The sequence below is a fragment of the Pleurodeles waltl genome, chromosome 1_2 (genome assembly GCF_031143425.1).
Source record: "Pleurodeles waltl isolate 20211129_DDA chromosome 1_2, aPleWal1.hap1.20221129, whole genome shotgun sequence".
NCBI lineage: Eukaryota > Metazoa > Chordata > Amphibia > Caudata > Salamandridae > Pleurodeles > Pleurodeles waltl.
Genome location: NC_090437.1, coordinates 628,027,816 through 628,051,433, shown reverse-complemented (window position 1 = coordinate 628,051,433; position 23,618 = coordinate 628,027,816). Strand labels below are relative to the sequence as shown.

At 45.4% G+C, this 23,618-nt stretch overlaps 1 protein-coding gene across 20 annotated transcripts in view; it reads left to right on the top strand.

The window, feature by feature from the left end:
- Positions 1–23,618, top strand: part of BLTP1 (bridge-like lipid transfer protein family member 1) — a 1,779,540-nt gene that overhangs the window by 931,264 nt on the left and 824,658 nt on the right. For all 20 annotated transcript variants that reach the window (XM_069242474.1, XM_069242454.1, XM_069242518.1 and 17 more), the window contains one exon: positions 11,359–11,528. In XM_069242474.1, coding sequence (XP_069098575.1) covers positions 11,359–11,528 — 170 coding nt within the window. The remainder of the gene's footprint in view (positions 1–11,358; positions 11,529–23,618) is intronic.

The window sequence follows — 23,618 nt, the reverse complement described above, 5'->3', positions numbered from 1 at the left end:
TGCCATTGTGTTGGGAGATTTTAATGCCAAGTTGGGTTGACTTAGTATAGTGGTAAATCCCTTTGAGTACGACCGTGTGGACTACTTGGCGGATGATGTTCAGGATGCCAGAGGCGGGGTTCTGATTAAGGAAGTTGGGCCTTCTGAATGACCGGGACACTGAAGTAGTAGATATTCATCAGCTCCCAACGTTTGTGGGTAGAGGGTCTGGCACCACAATTGACTACATTTTCGTGTCTCCACTATTGAAAGATTTGATAACTGGAGGAGAAGTGCTTGGGGAATGCATAAGTGATCATAACCCCCTTACAGTGTTCTTTAAACTCCCAGGGGCTCCAAGTAAATCAGGACGGGGTGGACACGCAACAGTGAAGATAAGAGACCAGTGTAGGCGACTTGGCTGGAAACAGGTAGATGCCCAACAAGTTATAGAGAGGGTTGTGGGGGGCAACCTACCCTTGTTTATGGATATACTTTTGAGAGAGACTCCGAGCCCTAAGGAAGTTATGGATGCAATAGCTGAAGTAAACATAGTAGTTAGAGACTGTTTATTTTCAATAGATAGTCGTCCCAGCAAGCGCAGAGGTGGGTGGTTTGATAAGGCCTGTTACGATGCTTGGGCAAATATGAAAATGGCTCTCAAGGAATACCCCAGAGATAGGGCAGCGGTGAAAGCAGCAAGGATTAAGTATAAAAGGGCTTTGAGGGAGAGTAAGGAAAAATTTAAAGAAAAAGCCTGGGAAGAGTTGGAGCGCGCTGCAGTCCTGAAGGATCCTGGTCTGTTTTGGAAGGTGGTGAATAGAGGTTCATTTGCAACAGAGACATCTGAGGGTTTGGGCTGTAATATTGCCCCGGAGGCCTGGGTAAATTATTTCTGTAGAGTCTTTGAGGGAATCCCCCTAAGAAGTAATTGGGAAAAAGAGTCTGTTGTGGTCCCCAATCTAGCGGTCAGGTTTTCGCTCCAGGAAGTTATTGATGCACTCCAGGGTAGCGCTAGTAAAAAAGCCCTGGGCCCGGATTACATCCCCATGGATTTGTACATATCTTGTCCACAGCTATGGGCACCTGTTCTCTTAAATGTTCTTAATGCGGCAGTTAACGTGGGAATTCCTGCCACTTGGAGAAGGGCTTGTATTATCACAGTTTTTAAAAAGGGGGATCGGAATGACCTTAAGTCTTATCGCCCTATTTCCCTACTTGATTCTTCTGTGAAGATTTTGGGACGGATCATCCTAAGGCGTATTGAGGCTCGGATGGCAGAAAAGGAAATTTTGAGCCGGGACCAGTATGGTTTTAGGGAAGGTATTGGCACGCGTGAACAGTGCCTTAATCTTCTGATGATGATTGGGAATTATACGCAAGCCAGGAAGGGCACCCTTTATCTTGCCTTTATGGACCTCAGTGGTGCCTTTGACAAGGTAAATCGGTCCATATTGTGGGAAAGGATAAGTCAGTTAGGGATGGATCCTAATATTGTAGAGCTGCTCCGGTACCTCCACTCAGGATCGCTTGCAGATGTGAGGGTGGGGATAAACGGGGAATGTTCAGAGGCTTTTAAGGTCACAAAGGGCGTTTGCCAGGGGTGTGTGTTGGCCCCCACTCTGTTCCTTTTATATACAAATGGATTGTCGGATTTTTTGGTGGAACACTGTAGGGATGTCCCTAAGGTGAATGGCACTAATGTCCCTGTGTTGACGTACGCAGATGATGCGGTCCTCATGGCCCGCACCATGAATGGCCTCCGTAAAGTAGTTAGAGTTTATGCCTCTTACATGTCAGGCTTGGGTCTAGAGATTAATTATAAGAAATCGCATTTTATGGTATGTGGTAGACCTTTGATTAGGGCGGGGGAGCTAAAGGTTGATGATCAAATTGTTAGCAGGGTCCATGAATTCTCATATTTAGGGGTGATCTTTGATGATAAAGGTTCATGGAAACCCTGTATTGCCAGAAGGAGTATGCTCTTTCATGCCTCAGTTGGTGCCACTTTTGATTTTGCTGTAAGAGTAGGAAGTACAGCCTCTGCTTGAAATCTACAAGCGAACATGTCTCCCTGTCCTGTTATATGGTGCAGCACTCTGGGGGTATATGGACACCCGAGCCCCCATTGTTGAAGAAAATCATTTCTGTAGAAGGCTATTGGGTGTTGGTCAAAATACCTCTGGTTTTTGCCTACATCTAGAACTAGATCTTGCGTGTGTGCAAGACACTATTCAGTTGGCTCCCCTCTTGTTATGGATTTCGATTTGGAGTAAAGAATATGCCTCTTTTAATAGAGAGATCTTAAGGGACTGTTTGGCCTGTGATAATGTAAAATATATTCCCTGGCTGATGTATATAAGAAAGGTAGCACAGAATTTGGGGCGGCCGGACTTGTTTGACACTCCTGAGGGTCTGACTAGCCGGAATAAAAATTGGGTTAAGGAGAATTTTTTAAGAATCCGTGGGGCTCAAAGAGAGGGGAGGGAATTAGGGAAACAATCGGTCAGGGATTTTGCTATGTTAAAGATAGGGACGGGTCCTGAGCCCTATCTCTTAGCGATAAACGATTTGAGGGAAAGGACTCATCACTCGATTTCGCTTGGGGATCATTAGAAGTAATCTTTGTTTCCCGTTAGGCCAGTATGGTGAAAAATCTATTAGATCTTGTCCTTGTGACGGGGTGTCCCTGCAGACTTTGTCCCATTTTACATTATTCTGTGTCTTTTATGCACCTTTTAGAAGTCATTTTTTATTACCTCTGCTGAGGCCAAAGGGTTTTGTGCAATATCGTCCTGCTTTTATGTGGCTGCAAATGGCTTCAGATGCATTGGTGTGGAGGGGGTTGGGATTGTTCCTGAGGGGAGCCATTACTTGGCGCAGTAACGTAGAGTTTTTTAAAGACATTTTTGGACTGTTATCTTTGGTAACGAGGTTTTATTTGTTTTTAATATTATGATTATTGTTATTTTATTGTTTTATTGTTATTATGGTCTATTTATTGTTGTCTATGTAATCTAAGGGTTTAATTATTTCATAACGAATAGTCTACTGGTGAGGGTCTGGCAGTTCCCACAACAATAAAGTTTTACAAACACCATGCCAAAACAAGGCACTCATTTACAATATCAAAAGACTAACGACTAGTGTCAGGATTGGTTGGCTTTGCCAATTGTCATTTATTTTTGAGTGTCCCATAATTGTGTTGAAACTGGTTATACTGATTTTCCATTGTGAATATTTTTGGGAAATACTGGCATGCATAAGCACATTTTACTAAATGATGCTTTCAAGAAATGGTACCTAAAATTTCTCAATAATTTAGCAAAACCTTTTTTTCCCTAATTGAATTTTTGTTTTCTGAACATTTTATTCTAAAAGCAAAGAATCCTCTCAATCTTGCTTACAAGCTTCTGCAAACTTTTGCATCTAATCAGAGAGCATTCTGGGAGCATTATTTGTAGCCTCATATTGTTAAACTTTTCAAACATGTTCACACATTTTTTTACTAGACCCAATGTCAGTTGTGCAGGCCTTGCTTACAACATTTTATTTAGAGGGCTCACTCTAGTAATAAAGACGTTGCATAAATGAACCATAAATACTAGGCCAAGCAGCATTAACATATGTGTACAAAAATTATCTCAACTGTCGACAGTTTCCTTCCCTGCAAACTGGCAGCCAAAGGGTTTGTGCTGCAGGGGATTGGGCCTACTTGTCCAAAGGACAAAATAAACATGAAAACCTCTTGTCCTTGACCCTACACAATATACTCTGAGTGTCTGGCTATAGGAGTTCCACACCCCTGCATCTGGGTTCTCATTTTGGGATCTTTATGGTCATAAGCCACTGGGAAACTTTTGGTCCCATACAGTTTCTTCCAGATTGGCTACACATATGTCCCAGGTGCAGGAATTCTGTTCAGCTGTCAGATATTTACCAGGTGGGAAGACTTTTCTATCAAGTTGCTTATTTACATTCGCCTGGTTGTTGCCTTATTTTGGGCTAGCGCTTAGACACCTCCAGATATTGGAGTGCTCTATAAATTTAATTTTTGTTTCATTTCAACTAAGATGCCTCTTTTGGATTGCCAGAATGGTGAAGATTGTGAATCTATGGATGCTGCTGTTGAATGCTGTACAGAACTCTAAGCAAGTGCAATCTGAGCAGGAGTCGAAAGACTGTCTTAAGGATGATTCTGCTTAGTTTTGATGAGAACATTTGAAAGTTGTGGATGGCCATGTGACAGATGTTTGAGTGTAGAAATGTGTTATGCTCAAGATGCCTCTGAGCTCAGTCATACAGGAGGTGGTACTTCAGCACGATTTGTTTGTGCCTTCAGAAACATTGAGGCAAATGTTAATTAAGTCATACATAGTAATTTGTGTGTTTCAGCGACATCCCGCAAATTAAAGCAGTTTTATTGATGGCTGTCATAAAGCATGCAGATGGCTTTAAGGAGTGTCTCCTATCTGACAAGCATTGGCAGCTGGTGCAGAACCCGCTACAGCTTGTTGTGTGTCCTAGAGGACCATGGGAAAAGCTTGGTTTAGATTTTTCAAGACCATTCAGTTTCCTTAGTAGTGGTCAAACATTCTTGATTGCTTTAGTGGGCTGTTGCTCTAAATAGTTGTACTGTTCTCTTGTCAGTGCAGCTAACACAGAGAATGTGATTATGTTTATGGACAGGATTCAGGGAGGCATTAATCGTGGTACTTCCGAAACCTGGGTAGGACCCCCTGAATGTGCCATCATATTTCCCCTGTCCCTTTTAAATTTGGAGTGCAAGGTGCTGGGTAAAGTACTCGCCAATCGCCTGGTTGCAGTTGTGAATGCTTTGGTGCACCCTGAGCAGAATGGTTTATACCGAGGTGTAGCACATTCCTTAACCTGCATCATCTGTTTCACGTCATGGACTGGGCACAGCATATGGAGACAGCTGGCTGTGTTGTGTTCTTAGACATTGTAAAGGCATTCAACGTTCAATATGCTAGGGTGGCCATATGTCATGGTGGTAGTGAGGCAAATGTTTATTGGACTGACCTTCCTTAAGTTGTGAAGCTGCTATATACAACGCTGGTTTCTCAAGTGCACACCAGAGGAGTAGTTTTGGACCCTCTTCCTATTGGTAGGCAAACACGAAAGGGATGCCCACTGTCCCCTATACTCTTTGTCCTGACGGTGGAGCCACTGGTGTGCTTGCTAAGGGAATGAGCCCCACAATGGGGCCTTACGGAGATGGGGCTCCCGCAGGTCATATCACTATCCTCAGACGATGCACTCCTTTATCCGAGGGCAAATCCAGGAGTGCACCCAGAGGTAATGGCTGGAAGTGGAGCTGGCGGGCGCAGGGCGGGTATCAGGCGTTCATATTAATAGGGACAAGTCTTGCTTATTTCCCTAGGGGGCGCTGCCGGAAAACCAACAAGCAGTGTTGCCAAACAAAGGCTTTCATGGGAATTTGACACTATTAAATATCTGGAGATCCAGGTGTACAATAGGGAGGTCGACCTAATTGATGATAACCTCGACAAGGCAATAACTTCAATCCGGCACTCCCTCCCTTTCTGGACCATGTTGCGAATATCACCAAATGAGCAGGGTTGCCATCTCTAAAATGCTGTGCTACCCAGGCTTCTTTTTTCCTGGGGCTATTCCAGTGGTCCTAGGGAAGCCCTTCTTTAGGGAACTACAGTTTTTGTTTACCCTAATGTGGGGAGATGGCCGGTGTTGAGTGGCCCTGAGTAAGCTATACGCCAATTTGAAAGAAGGTGGATTTGAAGCTCCCAATAATGAGCTGTATTACGCTGTTGCTCAATTGCAGTGACTGATGTGATGGCTGGCTCATCTCGAGCCCCACAATTGGAATACTCAAGAGTATTGAGTGAACTGGGTGGTCGCCCCCTCCTGCACCAACAGATGGCTCTTACCTCACCCAGGGACTCTTGACAGTTTATTACTCCGTGTAGCCATTCAAACTTGGAAGCAGTATATCTGTGAAGATGCAAAGACCACACCTTATGCCCTGCGTCACCCCATATGGGAGATGCTGGAATGTACCATCCTCTGCGTAACATATCGGACTATAGACTGGGAGGCCTCGGGGATCCAGACATGGGCACACGTGACATCGGATGGATGGGTGCTCCCCTTCGAAGAATTGGCAGATGTATGTGGGCTAGGGCCAGTGCAGTTTTCTGCTTCTGTTTGTTGTTAGATGCCTTAAACATTAAGTCGGTTTGGCCCTTTCTGGCAACTTTGGTGCTGACACAAGAACTGTTGTGCTTCCAGATTGCCAACCAGGGTTAAGAATTTTGTTTATCTGTTTCAAAAGGGGGAGATAATTTGGGATACCCAAATGTAATCTGTGTATAATTGCATCGTAGTGAGCTGAGCTACTCTACAGAAAACCTAGATCATTTTTATCCTACTAGAATGATCATAGTCATTGTTACAATAAGCACTGATGCCTTGCTATTGAAACTGCAAATAACCGAAGAAGTCTTTATGACATGTTTACTGATATCTTGCCAAGAAGCCTCTGAAGAAGATTTTAAAAGTCTGTATGGTAAGAATTAGATGAGATCTTTTTTGTTTCCAAGCAGCTCTTCAGGAAAATCGTGTATATGCCAGGCTGTGCCACAGGCTTGGTCTTTTTTATTAGTCTGACAACTCATTTGCAAATTCATTTGTAGTGCTTAACGTAAATGACAGTGATGGACCACTTGTATTTTACAACTCTGCCTCAGGTCAAACAAGTTATTTTGCCAGGATACCTAGCACTTCAGTCTATGTGTGCTGAAGTAATCTGCAAGACACAAATACACATTGTCGCAGTTGGAGGAAAATGTATTTGACTATTCTCCGATTAGCATGATTAGCTGTGATATCTATATGCTGATTTCTAGAAAGAAGGCCACCTTGCATATGTCATTAGTGTGCGAAGATTTCAGCACCAAACCTCATGTGTTGATGCTGCCCAAAGAGATGTACAAAGAGGACTCTGTGTGGTGCACTTCCCATCTGCATATCAATTTCTGTGGCAGCACTAAGCATGGCAAAAACTAAGCTCTTTAATGATTGTAAATGAGCTGTGATCACTTAACTGTTGAACCCCATCGGGCTCCCACAGTCAGGCAACCGCAAGAGTTTACTTGACTATATACTTATTATTCTTGAGTCATTGGAGCTGCTCACTAATATTAAAATAGAGGAGTAGGAAGCCACCACAACCCTTTAATAGTGGAACTTTTACTCCCTCTTGGAAATATTCATGGTCACAAGGCACTTTGCCTCCTGGAGCCCACCAATCTGACACTGAAACCAAATAGGTAAAACATAATTTGGAATAATATGTCCTCTCATACGCAAAACATCCAAGGAGAATGTAACCAATGGTCCCAAGAATACAAGGATGCACTGAAATTAAAGGAGAAAGCAAACATCTATGCTATCCAGAAGGTAAAATCTCTTTTAAAACTTAGATGTAGTTCTGGTAAACATATTTATACGCCCTCTGTTGGGCTTGTGGCCGGTGATAGGAAAATAGATGACAAATGGTTTGATGCTGAATTACTAAAATTGAAGTGAGTCTTAGTGAGTGCTTAAAGAAGCAGGAGCACCACACATGATGGAAAGCAGTGCCTAAATACGAATAGACAGGAATACAGACATCAACTTAAGAGCATTAAGACCTCCACCTACCTCCAGATAAAAGCAAGGATAACCCTAAAACAGTCATTAAAAGAAAAAAAAACAAGGAACATTTGGGAATTGGTCAGGTGGTGTTCTGAAGATGAAGATCCTGCTAAAAATCTGGAAACGGGTACTTTTTCTGTTTGGGTGAAGCACTTCTGTATGATGATCAGCACAAGAGAGCTTTTTTAAATAAATCCAGCACCTCAGGATGGTAGCCATGACTGAAGACTTGAGAGAAGCCTGTTTGGAATTTTTAGAAGACGAAACGAAATTCATTGCCCTATTCTCTGCCAAAAGCATCTGAAGCACCTGTCACGCAGAGTACCAATAGACATCTACCATAACAACTTGTCAGTTTTTGTGCCTGTCCTCACAACGGTTTAAAATGTAATTTGGGATTGTGATAAGGTCCCTGCCTCATGAAAATCAGCAGTCATTGTTCCCTCCACAAAAACGATTCACAAAATGATCTGGCGAAAGATTGTCAGATTTCCTTACTTGACAGCATTGGGAAGATCCATGGCATGCGGCTTCTTATTCGCGTGGATGATGGCAATAAAAGTCTTGTTGCCACCTCAGCCAGCTTCAGAGAAGCTCAAGGTACAATGATCAAGCTGCGAGATTGTATTTGTATGTGTAAAAAACTTCCTGATATTCATGGTGTTCATAGACCTGAAAACAACTTTTCATTTGGTCGCTAGGTCACTTCAGGCAGAGTCTGCAGGAACAAGGCCTCCTTAAAAAGCTTCTACTGCTTTGAAGCAAATTCACCATGGAAACTCAACCATAGTATGGAAATGACCTAGAGGAGAAACCACATCTAGTTCTATAAACGAACACCAGTCTGGGGAAAGGCTACATTTCAGCCCCTGCATTATTTAATATTTTATCATCAAAGTTAATCAGTGCCTCCTTGCTTTGAAATCAATGTATTAACAATGGATGGAGACAAAGTTCAAATCTTTCTGTTTGCAGACAACGGTATGTTATTGACTTGCAGGAAACTATCAATACATAAGCTACTCAGAATCTTGAGGACCGATTGCATAATGGGAAACCTCACATTCAATATTCAAAACATAAAAAAATGTTATTAAACTCAAGGTGCTAGCCCAAAGAACATATTTAAAATTTATGGCAGGGCTCTAAAACAAATTCATTATTACCATTATTTGGGGATCTGCTGAGAAACTGTCCTGGGCCAAGCAGATGGCAAAAAGCAAAGGTATTATGAGCCAATATGCTGACGCTTTCCTACTGTTCACCAACATATGTGGTCCAAGATCAGTGCAACCTGCGCTATAAGTCTACCAAATGAAATTTCCGTCCGCAGGCCCCTAAGTGGCAGAGCTCTGGAGACACAAGAAGGCCATCAGCTTGGAGAAAAGTGAAAAACAATTTCATGGCACTTACTACACCTTGGACCTGGGACTCTTGTGGCTGCACTGAGGGACGAATTCGGCATGAATAACATTGACGCCTTACTAGCCCTCAAACCGATCCTGTATTGGATTCTTTTATGGACAAAACCACAGCTGGCTGTTTATCTAATGGCTCTGTATGAGATCAGCATGCTGGTGTGATGCCTATACGAACATCGCTCATGTCGCTTCCAAACAAATCCACCTATGAAAAATTTCCAGATTCAGTCTGACGCCTGGGAATAATTCTAATGACATGACATGAATTGTGTGTGCGGATGGAGCTTATCGAATTTTAAATGAGTTACCTTTTACATTATAGACCAGAAACAATAAAGTATATAGCATTGTGCATTCTGAGGCATTGAAACGGGTAATGACAGATTGCTTTGAGTCATCAAAACAACCATCCATTCAGCACATAGGTCTGTGATTGTGAAAACAGTTTGAGCTTGATCTGCTAGGAGAAGGAATTCCTAGTTATCGTTTAGTTTTTCTCGATGATGTATAAACCTGGATCTACATACTACAATAATTCAAGGTGTTCAGAAAGGCAAATTATTTGGGACCCTTATAGATAACAAAACCTTTTTTTGCTGCACGATAATACACACCATTAGTTGTTACGGATCAGCGCAGTCAGAAGTGCCCTCAATAAAAAAATAAAATTATGAAGACAGCAGACTGCATAGGAACTAAATTTTTTTTTTTTCCAAATGGGAGTTAAAAAAAACGGAAAATGTTCCTTTTGTCCTTGTGTCGAGCAATTACATCTCAAAATGGTGCCTGGTATGCCCCGAATATTATCATATCAGGTGATCTAAATGAGGTTCGCCCGTAGAAATGTTATATGAAAATCATTTCTGTTCTAGCTTGCTACCAGGAGAGAAACTTTTTGGGTTTGGGAAAGATGTCTTGATGGCCATTGGTTTGGCTGGCTGAGACACTAAGGGTCTGACAATAAGAATCGCTACCTCCTTCAATATCCCCAGACCCTCTGTTTAACCACTGAGCTGGGCCTCCATGGCCTACTTCCAGGGAAACCAGCAAGCTACCAGAAGCTCCCGAGCTACTGGTTGGAGACCCCTGCTTTAGATAATTAAGTGGATAATGCACTTTTTTTTCAAATGGGAGTTAAAAAAAACGGAAAATGTTCCTTTTGTCCTTGTGTCGAGCAATTACATCTCAAAATGGTGCCTGGTATGCCCCGAATATTATCATATCAGGTGATCTAAATGAGGTTCGCCCGTAGAAATGTTATATGAAAATCATTTCTGTTCTAGCTTGCTACCAGGAGAGAAACTTTTTGGGTTTGGGAAAGATATCTTGATGGCCATTGGTTTGGCTGGCTGAGACACTAAGGGTCTGACAATAAGAATCGCTACCTCCTTCAATATCCCCAGACCCTCTGTTTAACCACTGAGCTGGGCCTCCATGGCCTACTTCCAGGGAAACCAGCAAGCTACCAGAAGCTCCCGAGCTACTGGTTGGAGACCCCTGCTTTAGATAATTAAGTGGATAATGCACTTCTTTCTAAACCCGTTTCTTAAAAATATTTGTTTAGAGATGGTTTTGGATCTTTCTGCCTATTTCCCATTCTATAAACAAATTAATCATGCTATACTTAAATTTTGTTTGGACTGGTATATTGTTCTTTTATTCCAGTTTTTAAGTAAAGGACCCCACACCCTCTTTCTCAGATCTACCCATATGCCTGACTCATTCCACTTCTATTTATTTGTACATTTGTTTCACCCCTTGTTACATGTCAATTAATCGTAGTCTTTCTGTTAACGTGTGTTTGTTTGCCCTCTTTGCAGCGTTTGGTCTGCTGCTCTCGCCAGTCCTCTTCATGATGATTCTGTGTGCATTCGGTGCTCAAATAAACATGCTCAACAGGGTTCTTTCCATTTCATAGGTCACAGAGAAGTGCGTTTTTTTTCCTTACGTTTATTTTATTATGTTTGTGAACTTAAATCACTGTATTTTTATTTTCATTGGTCTTTGTACATTGTTCTGACAATGTTGGGGAGAAATATTTCTTCTAATTTCATTTTTCATTAACATGATATCTCCTACATTTCACCATCTACCCATCTTTTCTGGTTTGTCAGATGCAGTTTCACTTTCGAAGTTTTATAGGGAACAAGTTGCCCATAAGATGCTTGTCTTTTTTTGAGCGAGGGAGGTATATTCAGAAGCAGTTTAGCTTTAGTCTATTTTCAAAAATATTATGTAATGTATTTTTTTCTATATACAGGGCAGAACCTTTCTACAATACCTTCTGCTTCAGACTTCAATACGGTATTGTCCAGTGAACAGAACACTTTAGATGGAACACACTCTCAACATAGCACCAGTGAAGATGATATTGCATGTATAGAAGAGGGCAACCAGGGGTTTCCTGCGGTCCAGCTTGCAGATGCACAGGTAAAGTAGGAAATTACTTAAGAAATGGTGTTTTCAAATTTTATATTTTTTGACTGACATTTTCACCTTTGTAATTTTTCAGTGACTTTCCAAGGTATTTTTTTAAACATAAAGTAAGATATTATTACCAGATCTTTCTACAATATAACTACCCTTTGATAAGGGTTTCCCACTCTTAAGTCCTCGGGTAAGTCTAAGCATGAAAAAATCAAACTAGACTTGTCTCCACCTTACCACTCAAGCCTTTGGCAGAAGCCATGTGCAATTGACGCTCCAGATATCTGACTTCAAGCCTATTCTAAGGCTGGTCCCATTACACTAGAGGTTCCTGGGCAATTGTTGACCCTGCATCAGTTAGAGGCCTTCAAAGAGGCCATGCTGCAGATTTTCGTAAATGCTGGCCCCTCTCTAGAGTACTTTCGGACACCATGGTGCCACAGAGGTTCCTAGTTGTACTTCTGCAGACAAAACTTCTTCTGACACCAACTGACCCATTTGGGCTTCTTCTCGCTCTTTATTAGCATCAGCCCATGCTTTCACTCGGGCCTGCAGGCCACGCCGACACACATCACTCTAGTGCCGACCCTGACTCAGTGGTATCTGTTGTGGATCCAGCCCTAATGGCTGTTTCCATTTTGAAACTGACATCAGCCCATGCTAGGCCAATGTCTTGCTATGAGATAAGCAAAGAAGAGTTTTCACTCTTAGATGATCCTCAAGCTCTTCCTCAGTACTAGTACAACAGGAGGCTCGAACCGTGTTTGGCTTGGATTGAGATGTGGTTTGGGGCTCTGAACATTCCTCATAATGAGGAGGAGGAGGTGAATAATTGCCCCCCATTACACTGATGCTAGATTATACTTGGACTTAAAAAATGTTTGTGACTTCAACACCACTTCTGCAACTGGGTTAGAACCTCCACCAGCCCCCCCCCCACTAAGGAGAGTGCCTCATTCATGGTGATTGTCCATAGGATAGCTCAAATACCAGACCTACAACTCTACCATTGAGACAGAGTTATTGGCAGAGGTCTGGGAGGCTGGACCTGCTACTTCAGAGCCCTTGCTCTCATTTAAGGAGTCCTTAACAGGCAGCTTATGGCATCCTGGACAAAGCTGTGTTTGACTCCCCCCAGTGCGCCACCCAGAGGCTAGGTGGCATGGGTCAGTGCTGGAGACCCACTCTTTCATATTCCATTCCTGACCCCTGAGAGCTTAGTGATTTAAGCTTCCCGAACAAAATCCACCCTAATATGTTCCCTTTTGCTCCACCAAGTAGTCAGAGTGGATTGACTCCTTTGGAAAACAAATATACTCCTCTGCTATCTTGACCCTTCAAGCCTTAAATGCTTTTTGTCTCTTAAGCCAATATACAGATGCTCTTTGGGACATGGCAAGTAAAAGCTTGCTGGCCATCTCTGATGAATTCATGAACGCCCTTGCCCAAATAACTGATGATGGACAAGTGTAAGAAGTTGGCTCTGTATATACTATCTCAAAGTGAGAGACAGTGTGCACATAGTCCATAGAGGTTGATAGTGGCAAAATTAGATAATACTAATGCTCTATTTTGTGGTAGTGTGGTCGAGCAGTAGGCTTATTAGAGGGTAGTGTTAAGCATGTGTTGTACACACACAGGCAATAAATGAGTAACACACACTCAAAGTCTTAACTCCAGGCCAATAGGTTTTATACAGAAAAATATATTTTCTTCATTTATTTTAGAACCACAATATTCACGATTTGAGGTAAGTACATAAAATGCAAGGTACTTCACATAGGTAAGTATGGAACTTTGATTTAAAACAGTAGTACTCACAGTTTTGGTTAAAATGGCAATAAGCTATTTTAAAAGTGGACACAGTGCAAAAATCAACTGTTCCTGGGGGAGGTAAGTTTGGTTAGGTTTCTCAGGTAAGTAAAGCACTTAGACAGTCAGTCTCCTGGGCATAGGCAGCCCACCGTTGGGGGTTCAAGGCAACCCCAAAGCCACAATGCCAGCAAACAGGACCGCTCAGGTGCAGAGGTCGAAGGAGGGTCCAAAAAACATAGGCGCCTATGGAGACAGGGGTGCTCCAGTCCTAGTCTGCTTACAGGTAAGTTCCTGTGTACTTGGGGAGCAGACCAGGGGGGTTTTGTAGAGCACTGGGGAAGACAAACACAAGCCCACAAAACACACCCTCAGTGGCAAAGGGGCGGCCAGGTGCAGTAGGCAAAGTAGGCGTCGGGTTTGCTATTGAAAGCAACGGAGGGACCCTGCTGTCACGTAGGCGATGCAGGCAGGGCACAGGGGGGCTTCTCGGGCCAGCCACCAACTGAGCTAGGATGAGGACCGCCTACTGGTCACTCCTGCACTGGTAGGTGGTTCCTCTCGGTCCTGGGGGCTGCGGGTGAAGTGCTTGGTCCAGGCGGTATTCCTTTGTTACCAGGCAGTCGCAGTCAGGGAGAGCCTCTTGATCCTCCCTGCAGGTGTCGCTGTGGGGGTGCAGGGAGGTCGACTCAGGGTGTCCACGTCGTTGGAGTCACCTGGGAGTCCTCTCTGCGGTGTTGGTTCTCCTAAATTAGAGCCGGGGACGTCAGGTGAAGATTGTGAAATCTCACGCTTCTGGTTGCTTTAAAGTTGCAAAGTTGTTGCAGTTTCACTGTTCTCTGGAGTTTCTTGGTCCTTTAGGTGCAGGGCAGTCCTCTGAGTCCTCAGAGGTCGCTGGTCCTGTCAGATGCGTCACTGTGCAGGTTCTTTGAGTCTGGGGACAGGCCGGTAGGGCTGGAGCCAAGTCAGTTGGTGTCTCCGTCGTCTCTGCGGGGCTTTCAGGTCAGCAGTCCCTCTTCTTTCTTCAGGTTGCATGAATCAGATTTCCTGGTTTCAGGGTCGCCCCTAAATACTAAATTTAGGGGGGTGTTTAGGTCTGGGGGGGGCAGTAGCCAATGGCTACTGTCCTGGAGGGGGGCTACACCCTCTTTGTGCCTCCTCTCAGAGGGGAGGGGGGCACATCCCTATTCCTATTGGGGGAATCCTCCAAACTCAAGATGGAGGATTTCTAAAGGCAGGAATCGCCTCAGCTCCGGGCACCTTAGGGGCTGTCCTGACTGGTAGGTGACTCCTTGTTTTTCTCATTATCTCCTCCGGGCTTGCCACCAAAAGTGGGGGCTGTGGCCGGAGGGGCGGGCATCTCCACAAGCTGGGATGCCCTGGGGTGCTGTAACAAAAGGCATGAGCCTTTGAGGCTCACCATCAGGTGTTACAGTTCCTGCAGGGGGAGGTGTGAAGCACCTCCACCCAGTACAGGCTTTGTTCTTGGCCACAGAGTGACAAAGGCACTCACCACATGTGACCAGAAACTCGTCTAGTTGTGGCAGGCTGGCACAAACTTGTGAGCCTAAGACTAGGAGTCGGATTGGTATTCTGGGGGCATCTTTAAGATGCCCTCTGGGCGTATTTTACAATAAATCCCACACTGGCATCAGTGTGGATTTATCTTGCTGAGAAGCTTGATACCAAACTTCCCAGATTTTAGTGTAGCCTTTATAGAACTGTGGAGTTCGTGTTTGACAGACTCCCAGACCATATACTCTTTATGGCTACCCTGCACTTACAATGTCTAAGGTTTTGCTTAGACACTGTAGGGGCATAGTGCTCATGCAACTATGCCCTCACCTGTGGTATAGTGCACCCTGCCTTAGGGCTGTAAGGCCTGCTAGATGGGTGGCTTACCTATGCCACAGGCAGTGGGATGTGGGCATGGCACCCTGAAGGGAGTGCCATGTCGATGTAGTCATTTTCTCCCCACCAGCACACACAAGCTGAGAGGCAGTGTGCATGTGCTGAGTGAGGGGTCTACAGGGTGGCATAATACATGCTGCAGCCCTTAGAGACCTTCCCTGGCCACAGGGCCCTTGGTACCAGGGGTACCATTTACAAGGGATTTATCTCTGTGCCAGGGCAGTGCCAATTGTGGGAACAAAGGTACAGTTTAGGGAAAGAGCACTGGTGCGGGGACCTGGTTAGCAGGGTCCCAGCACACTTTCAATCATAACTGGCATCAACAAAATGCAAAACGTTAGGGGGTAACCATGCCAAGGAAGGCATTTCTCTAACACCCCCCCCCCCCCCCCCACACACACACACACACACACACACACAAAAGAGGTTGAGACTTACCTTTCCCAAGAGAGACTTCGTTTTCTGAGAGGTCTGTTGTCAGTTTGAACTGTGAATTGAGTACCAAAAAGGTATAGTCTCCAATGCTGCTCTCTGGGGTGTAACCTCCTGCTAATAAAAGCAACAGGCTGGTCAAGTCCATCAAAGTTTGTTTGGGACAGGACTGCTCCTATCCCATGCTCAGAGGCATCAGTCAGCACAATGAACTGCTGTGAATAGTCTGGAGATTTCAAAACTGGTGCTGTACACATAACTTGATTCAGGGTGTCAGAGGCTTTTTGACAGTCCAATGTCCAGTTAACTTTCTTGGGCATTTTCTTAGAGGTCAGTTATGTGAGGGGTGTCACTATTGATCCATATCCCTTCACAAACCTCCTATAGTATCCAGTAAAAACTAAGGAATGCCCAGACTTGAGTCTGTTTTTTGGAGCTTCCCATTTAATAGTCTGGATCTTGGGTTGGAGTGGCTGAACTTGATCTCCACCTACAAGGTGTCCCAAGTAAACCACAGTACCCTGCCCTATCTGACTTTTAGATGCCTTGATAGAGAGGCCTGCTGCTTGCAGGGCCTGCAAAACCTTCCTCAGATGATCCTGCCAGGTGGAGCTGAAGACAGCAATATCATCAAGATAAGCTGCACTAAAGAACTCCAAGCCAGCAAGGACTTGATTCACCAACCTTTGGAAGGTGGCAGGGGCATTCTTTAAGCCAAAGGGCATCACAATAAACTGATAGTGACCATCAGGTGTAGAGAATGCTGTTTTCTCTTTTGCTCCTGGTGCCATTTTGATTTGTCAGTACCCTGCTGTCAAGTCAAAGGTGATTAAGAATTTGGCTGCACCTAAATTGTCTGTGAGCTCATCTGCCCTTGTAATGGGGTGGGCATCTGTCTTGGTTACAGAGTTGAGCCCTCTGTAGTCCACACAAAACCTCATCTCTTTCTTGCCATCTTTGGTTTGAGTTTTGGGGACCAAGACCACTGGGCTAGCCCGGGGACCGTCCGAGTGCTCAATCACCCCCAACTCCAGCATCTTGTGGACTTCCACCCTGATGCTTTCTTTGACTTGGTCCGACTGTCTGAATATTTTATTCTTGACAGACATACTGTCTCCTGTGTCCACATCATGGGTACCCAGGTGTGTCTGACCAGGAGTCAAGGAAAGGAGCTCAGCAAACTGCTGGAGGACTTGCCTGCAGTCAGCTTTCTGTTGGTCAGAGAGGGTATCTGAATAGATCACTCCATCTACAGAGCCATCCTTAGGGTCAGTGGAGCGGAGATAAGGGAGAGGTTCCCTCTCTGCTTCCTGGTCCTCATCTGTAACCATTAACATGTTTACATCTGCCCTGTCATGAAAGAGTTTGAGGTGGTTAACATGGATCACCCTCTTGGGGATCCTGCTAGTGGCCAGGTCCACCAGGTAGGTGACCTGACTGTTTTTCTCTAGCCCTGGGTAAGGTCCACTCAAATTGTCCTGGAGTGCCCTGGGAGCCACAGGTTCCAGAACCCAGACTTTACGCCCTGGCTGAAACTCAACCATAGCAGCCTTCTGGTCACACCACAACTTCTGGAGTTGTTGGCTGGCCTCAAGGTTTTTGCCTGCCTTTTCCATGTACTCTGCCATCCTTGAACGTATTCCTAGTACATAGTCCACCACATCTTGTTTAGGCTCTTGGAGAGGTCTCTCCCAGCCTTTTTTATTTTTTTTACAAGTGCCAGTGGTCCCCTAACAGGATGGCCAAACAGAAGCTCAAAGGGGGAAAACCCTACTCGCTTCTGTGGCACCTCTCTGTAGGCGAAAAGCAGGCATGGCAAGAGGACATCCCATCTCCTTTTGAGTTTTTCAGGGAGCCCCTTGATCATGCCTTTCAATGTCCTGTTAAACCTTTCAACAAGACCATTGGTTTGTGTATGGTAGGGTGTGGTGAATTTGTACATCACACCACACTCATTCTACATGTGTTTCAGTTAAGCTGACATGAAGTTGCTACCTCTGTCAGAAACCACCTCCTTAGGAAATCCCACTCTGGTAAAAATACCAATGAGTGCTTTAGCTACTGCAGGGGCAGTAGTGGACCTAAGGGGAAATGCTTCAGGTTACCTGGTACCATGATCCACTACTACCAGAATATATTGGTTCCCTGATGCTGTGGGGGGGACAGTCAAGTGGTCCCACTATGTCCACTCCCACTCTCTCACAGGGGACCCCCACCACTGGAAGTGGAATGAGGGGGGTCTTTGGATGGCCACCTGTCTTACTACTGGCTTGACAGGTGACACAGGAAGTGCAAAACTCCTTTATCTTCTGGGACATATTGGGTCAATAGAAATGGTTGACTAATCTCTCCCAAGTCTTGGTTTGTCCCAAATGCCCAGCAAGCGGAATGTCATGGGTTAAGGTCAGAATGAACTCCCTAAACTCCTGAGGCACTACCACTCTCCTAGTGGCACCAGATTTTGGATCTCTTGCCTCAGTGTAAAGGAGTCCATCTTCCCAAAAGACCCTGTGGGTTCCACTGACAGTTCCTTTTTCTTGCTCAGCTGCTTGCTGTCTTAGGCCTTCAAGAGAGGGAGAAGTCTTTTGCCCCTTACACAGCTGTTCCCTTGAGGGTCCCCCTGGGCCCAAGAGCTCAACCTGGTAAGGCTCCAGCTCCATGGAGTCAGTTCCCTCAGGGGATAGAACATCCTCCTGGGAAGAGAGGTTCTGTTTCTTTTGCTGTGTTGGAGCTGGTTCCCCAGTCTTCTTTCCTTTTCTCTTGGAAGGTTGGGCCATTATTCCGGACTCCAATACTTCTTTTTCACCCTGACCCCACCTCTATGACCTTGTCTTGACACACAGCAGTTCAGGGATACCCAGCATGGCTCGTTGGGTCTTGAGCTCTACCTCAGCCCATGCTGAGGACTCGAGATCATTCCCTAGCAGACATTCTACTGGAAATGCAGAGGAGACTACCACCTGTTTCAGGCCAGTGACCTCTCCCATTCTAAAGTTACCATTGCCATGGGATGGACTTTAGTTTGATTGTCAGCATTAGTGACAGGATATGTCTGTCCAGCCAGGTACTGTCCTTGGGAAACCAGTTTGTCTGTCACCATAGTGACACTGGCACCTGTATCCCTCAGGGCTTCTACTCTAGTCCCATTGATTAAGAGCTGTTGCCTGTATTTGTGCATGTTAGGCGGCCAGGCAGCAAGTGTGGCTAAATCCACCCCACCCTCAGAAACTAATGTAGCTTCAGTGTGAAGCCTGATTTGCTCTGGGCACACTGTTGATCCCACCTGGAGACTGGCTATTCCAGTGCTAACTGGAGTAGTTGCTGTTGTGGGACTTTTCTTGGGACAGGCCTTGTTTCCAGTTTGGTGTCCATGCTGACTACAGTTTCGACACCAGGTTTTCTTGGGATCAAAGTTGTTACCCTTATACCCATTGGGGACTGTGAAGAGGCTCGGGCCCACCATCCTGAGCAGATTTGTGGGACCCTGTAGAAGACTCTTTAATTTTTCCCTTGGATGTCTCACCACTCTTCCCCTGGGGATTCTTTGTGATCCCTTTCTTTTGGTCACCCCCTGTGGAAGTCTTGGTCACCCTAGTCTTGACCCAGTGGTCTGCCTTCTTTCCCAATTCTTGGGGAGAAATTGGACCCAGGTCTACTAGATGATGATGCAGTTTGTCATTGAAGCAATTACTTTACAGATGTTCTTTCATAAAAAATGTATACAGCCCATCATAATCACTTACACCACTGGCAGTTATCCAACCATCTAGTGTTTTGACTGAGAAGTCAACAAAATCCACCCAGGTCTGGCTCGAGGATTTTTTAGCCCCCCCCCTGAACCTAATCCTGTACTCCTCAGTTGAGAATACAAAACCCTCAATCAGGGTAGCCTTCATGAGGTTATGAGATTCTGCATCTTTACCGGAGAGTGTGAGGAGTCTATACCTACACGTCCCAGTGAACATTTCCCAAAGGAGAGCACTCCAGTGAGATCTGCTTACTTTTCTGGTTGCACAAGCCCCCTCAAAAGATGTCAACCACTTGGTGATATCATCACCCTCTTCATATTTAGTGTGTATCCCTTTGGGGATTTTTAGGATGTCAGTATTCTCTCTGACCCTATTTAAGTTGCTGCCACCATTGATGGGAGTTAACCCCATCTCTTGTCTTTCCTTTTCTATGGCTAGAAGCTGCTTCTCCAAAGTCAATCTTTTGGCTATCATGGCTAACAGGAGGTCCTCTTCATTGAGGCTATCCTCAATGCTTCAAGAGTTGCTGGACTCCCCTGTGGAAGAACCAGATTCTCTGACTATTATTTGTGGAGTCATGGTTTTGGGAACCCTGTTCTCCCTAGTTAGGACAGGAGGGGGGTGTTCTTCCTCCTGTTCACTAATTTCCCCATCTGAAGGAGTATCCTCAGAGGGGTGGTCCCTTGTGAACTCTGCCAAAAGCTCCTGGAGCTTTACTTTGGTAGGGTTGGACCCAGTTTTTATCTTTTTAATTTTACAGAGAGGCCTTAGCTCTGACTTCCCTAGATGCAGTTAAGGGATGAGGTTGAGTTCCACCACTATCTCATATGTGCTATACATTATCACTCTAAATGTTGGGATTACTTTTTAGGAATCTAAAAACTACTTGTAGAACTTAAATCCAAACTTTTAAACTCTAAAAGATATGGTAATTGGGACTTACACAAGACCCTAGTAGGACTTTTAAAAATGTAGAAAAATAGTCAAATTGCAAAAAATCTATTTCTAATGACAAATTTTTAGAATTTAGTCGTGTGATCAGGTATTTGCTGAGTGGTCCAGCAAATGCAAAATCTTAGACCCTACCGCTGATCCACCAATGCAGGAAGTGGGCTCTGTATATGCTATCTCAAGGTGAGAGATAGTGTGCACAGAGTCCAAGGTTCCCCTTAGAGGTTGATAGTGGCAAAATTAGATATTATTAATGCTCTATTTAGTGGTAGTGTGGTCGTGCAGTAGGCTTATCAGAGGGTAGTGTTAAGCATTTGTTGTACACACACAGGCAATGAATGAGGAACACACAGTTAAAGACTTAACTCCAGGCCAATAGGTTTTAAATAGAAAAATATATTTTCTTAAGAACCACAAGATTCAAGATTAGAGGTAAGTACATAAAATGCATGGTACCTCACATAGGTAAGTATAGAACTTTGATTTAAAACAGTAGTACACACAGTTTTGGTTAAAATGGCAATAAGCTGTTTTAAAAGTGGACACTGCAAAAATCAACAGTTCTGGGGGAGGTAAGCTTGGTTAGGTTTATCAGGTAAGTGAATGACTTACACAACTAGTCTCCTGGGCATAGGTGGCCCAAACCCCAAAGCCACAGCACCAGCAACACAGGGCCGGTCAGATGCAGAGGTCAAAGGAGGGCCCAAAACACATAGGTGCCTATGAAGAACAGAGGTGCTCCGGTCCTAGTCTGCTTACAGGTAAGTACCAGCGTCCTCGGGGAGCAGACCAGAGGGGTTTTGTAGAGCACTGGGGGGGGACACACAAGCCCACAAAACACATCCCCAGCAGCACAGGGGCAGCCGGGTACAGTAGGCAAAGTAGGCATCAGGTTTGCTATTGATAGAAAAGGAGGGACCCGGGGGTCATTTAGGCGATGCAGGCAGGGCACAGGGGGAATCTCTGGCCAGCCACCCACTGGGCTAGGATGAGGGCCACTTCCTGGTCTCTCCTGCACTGGTAGGTGGTTTCTCTGTCCTGGGGGCTGCGGGTGCAGTGCTTATTCCAGGCATCGGGCTCCTTTGTTACCAGGGAGTCGCGGTCAGGGGGAGCCTCTGGATTCTCTCTGCAGGCGTCACTGTGGGAGTGCAGGGAGGTCGACTCAGGGTGTCCATGTCGTTGGAGTCACCTGGGAGTCCTCTCTGCGGTGTTGGTTCTCCTGAACTCCAGCTGGGGGCTTCGGGTGCAGAGTGGTAGCTGCAAGAGTCGTGGTGCACAGGGGTACTGTCCTACAAGGAGAGGAAAGTGCTTACTTTTTAAGTCTCATGCTTCTGGCGGGAATTGAGAGTTCTTTGAAAGTTCATTTAAAGTTGCAAAGTTGTTGCAGTTTCTGAACAGTGCTGCTGTTCTCGGGAGTTTCTTGGTCTTTGAGGTGCAGGGCAGTCCTCGGAGTCCTCAGAGGTCGCTGGTCCCGTTGGATGTGTCACTGTGCAGGTTCTTTGAGTCTGGAGACATGCCGGTAGGGATGGGGGCAAGTAAGTTGGTGTCTCTGTCGTCTCTGCGGGGCTTTTAGGGCAGCAGTCCTTCTTCTTTCTTCAGGTTGCAGAAATCTGATTTCCTGGGTTCAGGGTCGCCCCTAAATACTAAATTTAGGGGTGCGTTTAGGTCTGGGGGCAGTAGCCAATGGCTACTGTCCTGGAGGGCGGCTACACCCTCTTTGTGCCTCCTCCCAGAGGGGAGGGGGGCACATCCCTATTCCTATTGGGGGAATCCTCCAAACTCAAGATGGAGGATTTCTAAAGGCAGGGGTCACCCCAGCTCAGGGCACCTTAGGGGCTGACCTGACTGGTATGTGACTCCTCCATGTTTTTCTCATGATCTCCTCCGGCCTTGCCGCCAAAAGTGGGGGCTGTGGCCTGAGGGGCGGGCCTCCCCACTAGCTGGGATGCTCTGGGGTGCTGTAACAAAAGGCATGAGCCTTTGAGGCTCACCGCCAGGTGTTACAGTTCCTGCAGGGGGAGGTGAGAAGCACCTCCACCCTGTACAGGCTTTGTTCCTGGCCACAGAGTGACAAAGGCACTCACCCCATGTGGCCTGAAACTCGTCTGGTTGTGGCAGGCTGGCAGGAACTGGTCAGCCTAGCACTAGGAGCCCGACTGGTATTCAGGGGGCATCTCTAAGATGCCCTCTGGGTGTATGTTTCAATAAATCCCTCACTGGCATCAGTGTGCATTTATTGTGCTGAAAAGTTTGATACCAAACTTCCCAGATTTCAGTGTAGCCATTATGGAACTGTGGAGTTCATAATTGACAGACTCCCAGACCATATACTCTTTATGGCTACCCTGCTCATACAATGTCTAAGGTTTTGCTTAGACACTCTAGGGGCATAGTGCTCATGCAACTATGCCCTCACCTATGGTATAGTGCACCCTGCCTTAGGGCTGTAAGGCCTGCTAGAGGGTTGACTTACCTATGCCACAGGCAGTGGGATGGGGGCATGGCACCCTGAGGGGAGTGCCAAGTCGACGTAGTCATTTTCTCCCCACAAGCACACACAAGCTGAGCGACGGTGGGATTGTGCTGAGTGAGGGGTCCCCAGGGTGGCATGATACATGCTGCAGCCCTTAGAGACCTTCCCTGGCCACAGGGCCTTTGGTACCATGGGTAACATTTACAAGGGATTTATCTGTGTGCCAGGGCTGTGGCAGTTGTGGGAACAGAGGTACAGTTTAGGGAAAGAACACTGGTGCTGGGGCCTGGTTAGCAGGGTCCCAACACACTTTCAATCATAACTGGCATCAACAAAAGGCAAAAAGTTAGGGGGTAACCATGCTAAGGAAGGCATTTCCCTACAACAAGACAACACAAAATATGTCTTGATGGCCAGCCGTGATGCAGAGGATGGGTTAGGCCATGACTTGGGAACCAGTGTCTTAATCAGACATCGTGCCACAACGTTTTATGGTGATGAGCAAGCATCGCTCATTGTTATGCCATTTGATGGTTCCAGCCTCTTCAGAGAAAAGGATGACGTTCTTTGGAGCTTTTTAAAATCAGTCATGTGACAGCCTTCTCTCTAAGTTTATTTTCACTGGCCTGTCAGTTTCATAGTACAGGAGATTCAGAGAGTAGATTTAAGGCCTAGTTTATCACAAATTGCAGCTGTCACAAATCTGTAGAGCAGTTGGACCAGACTAGATTTTTCAATGCCCCAAAGAACACCTTCCAAGGAAAA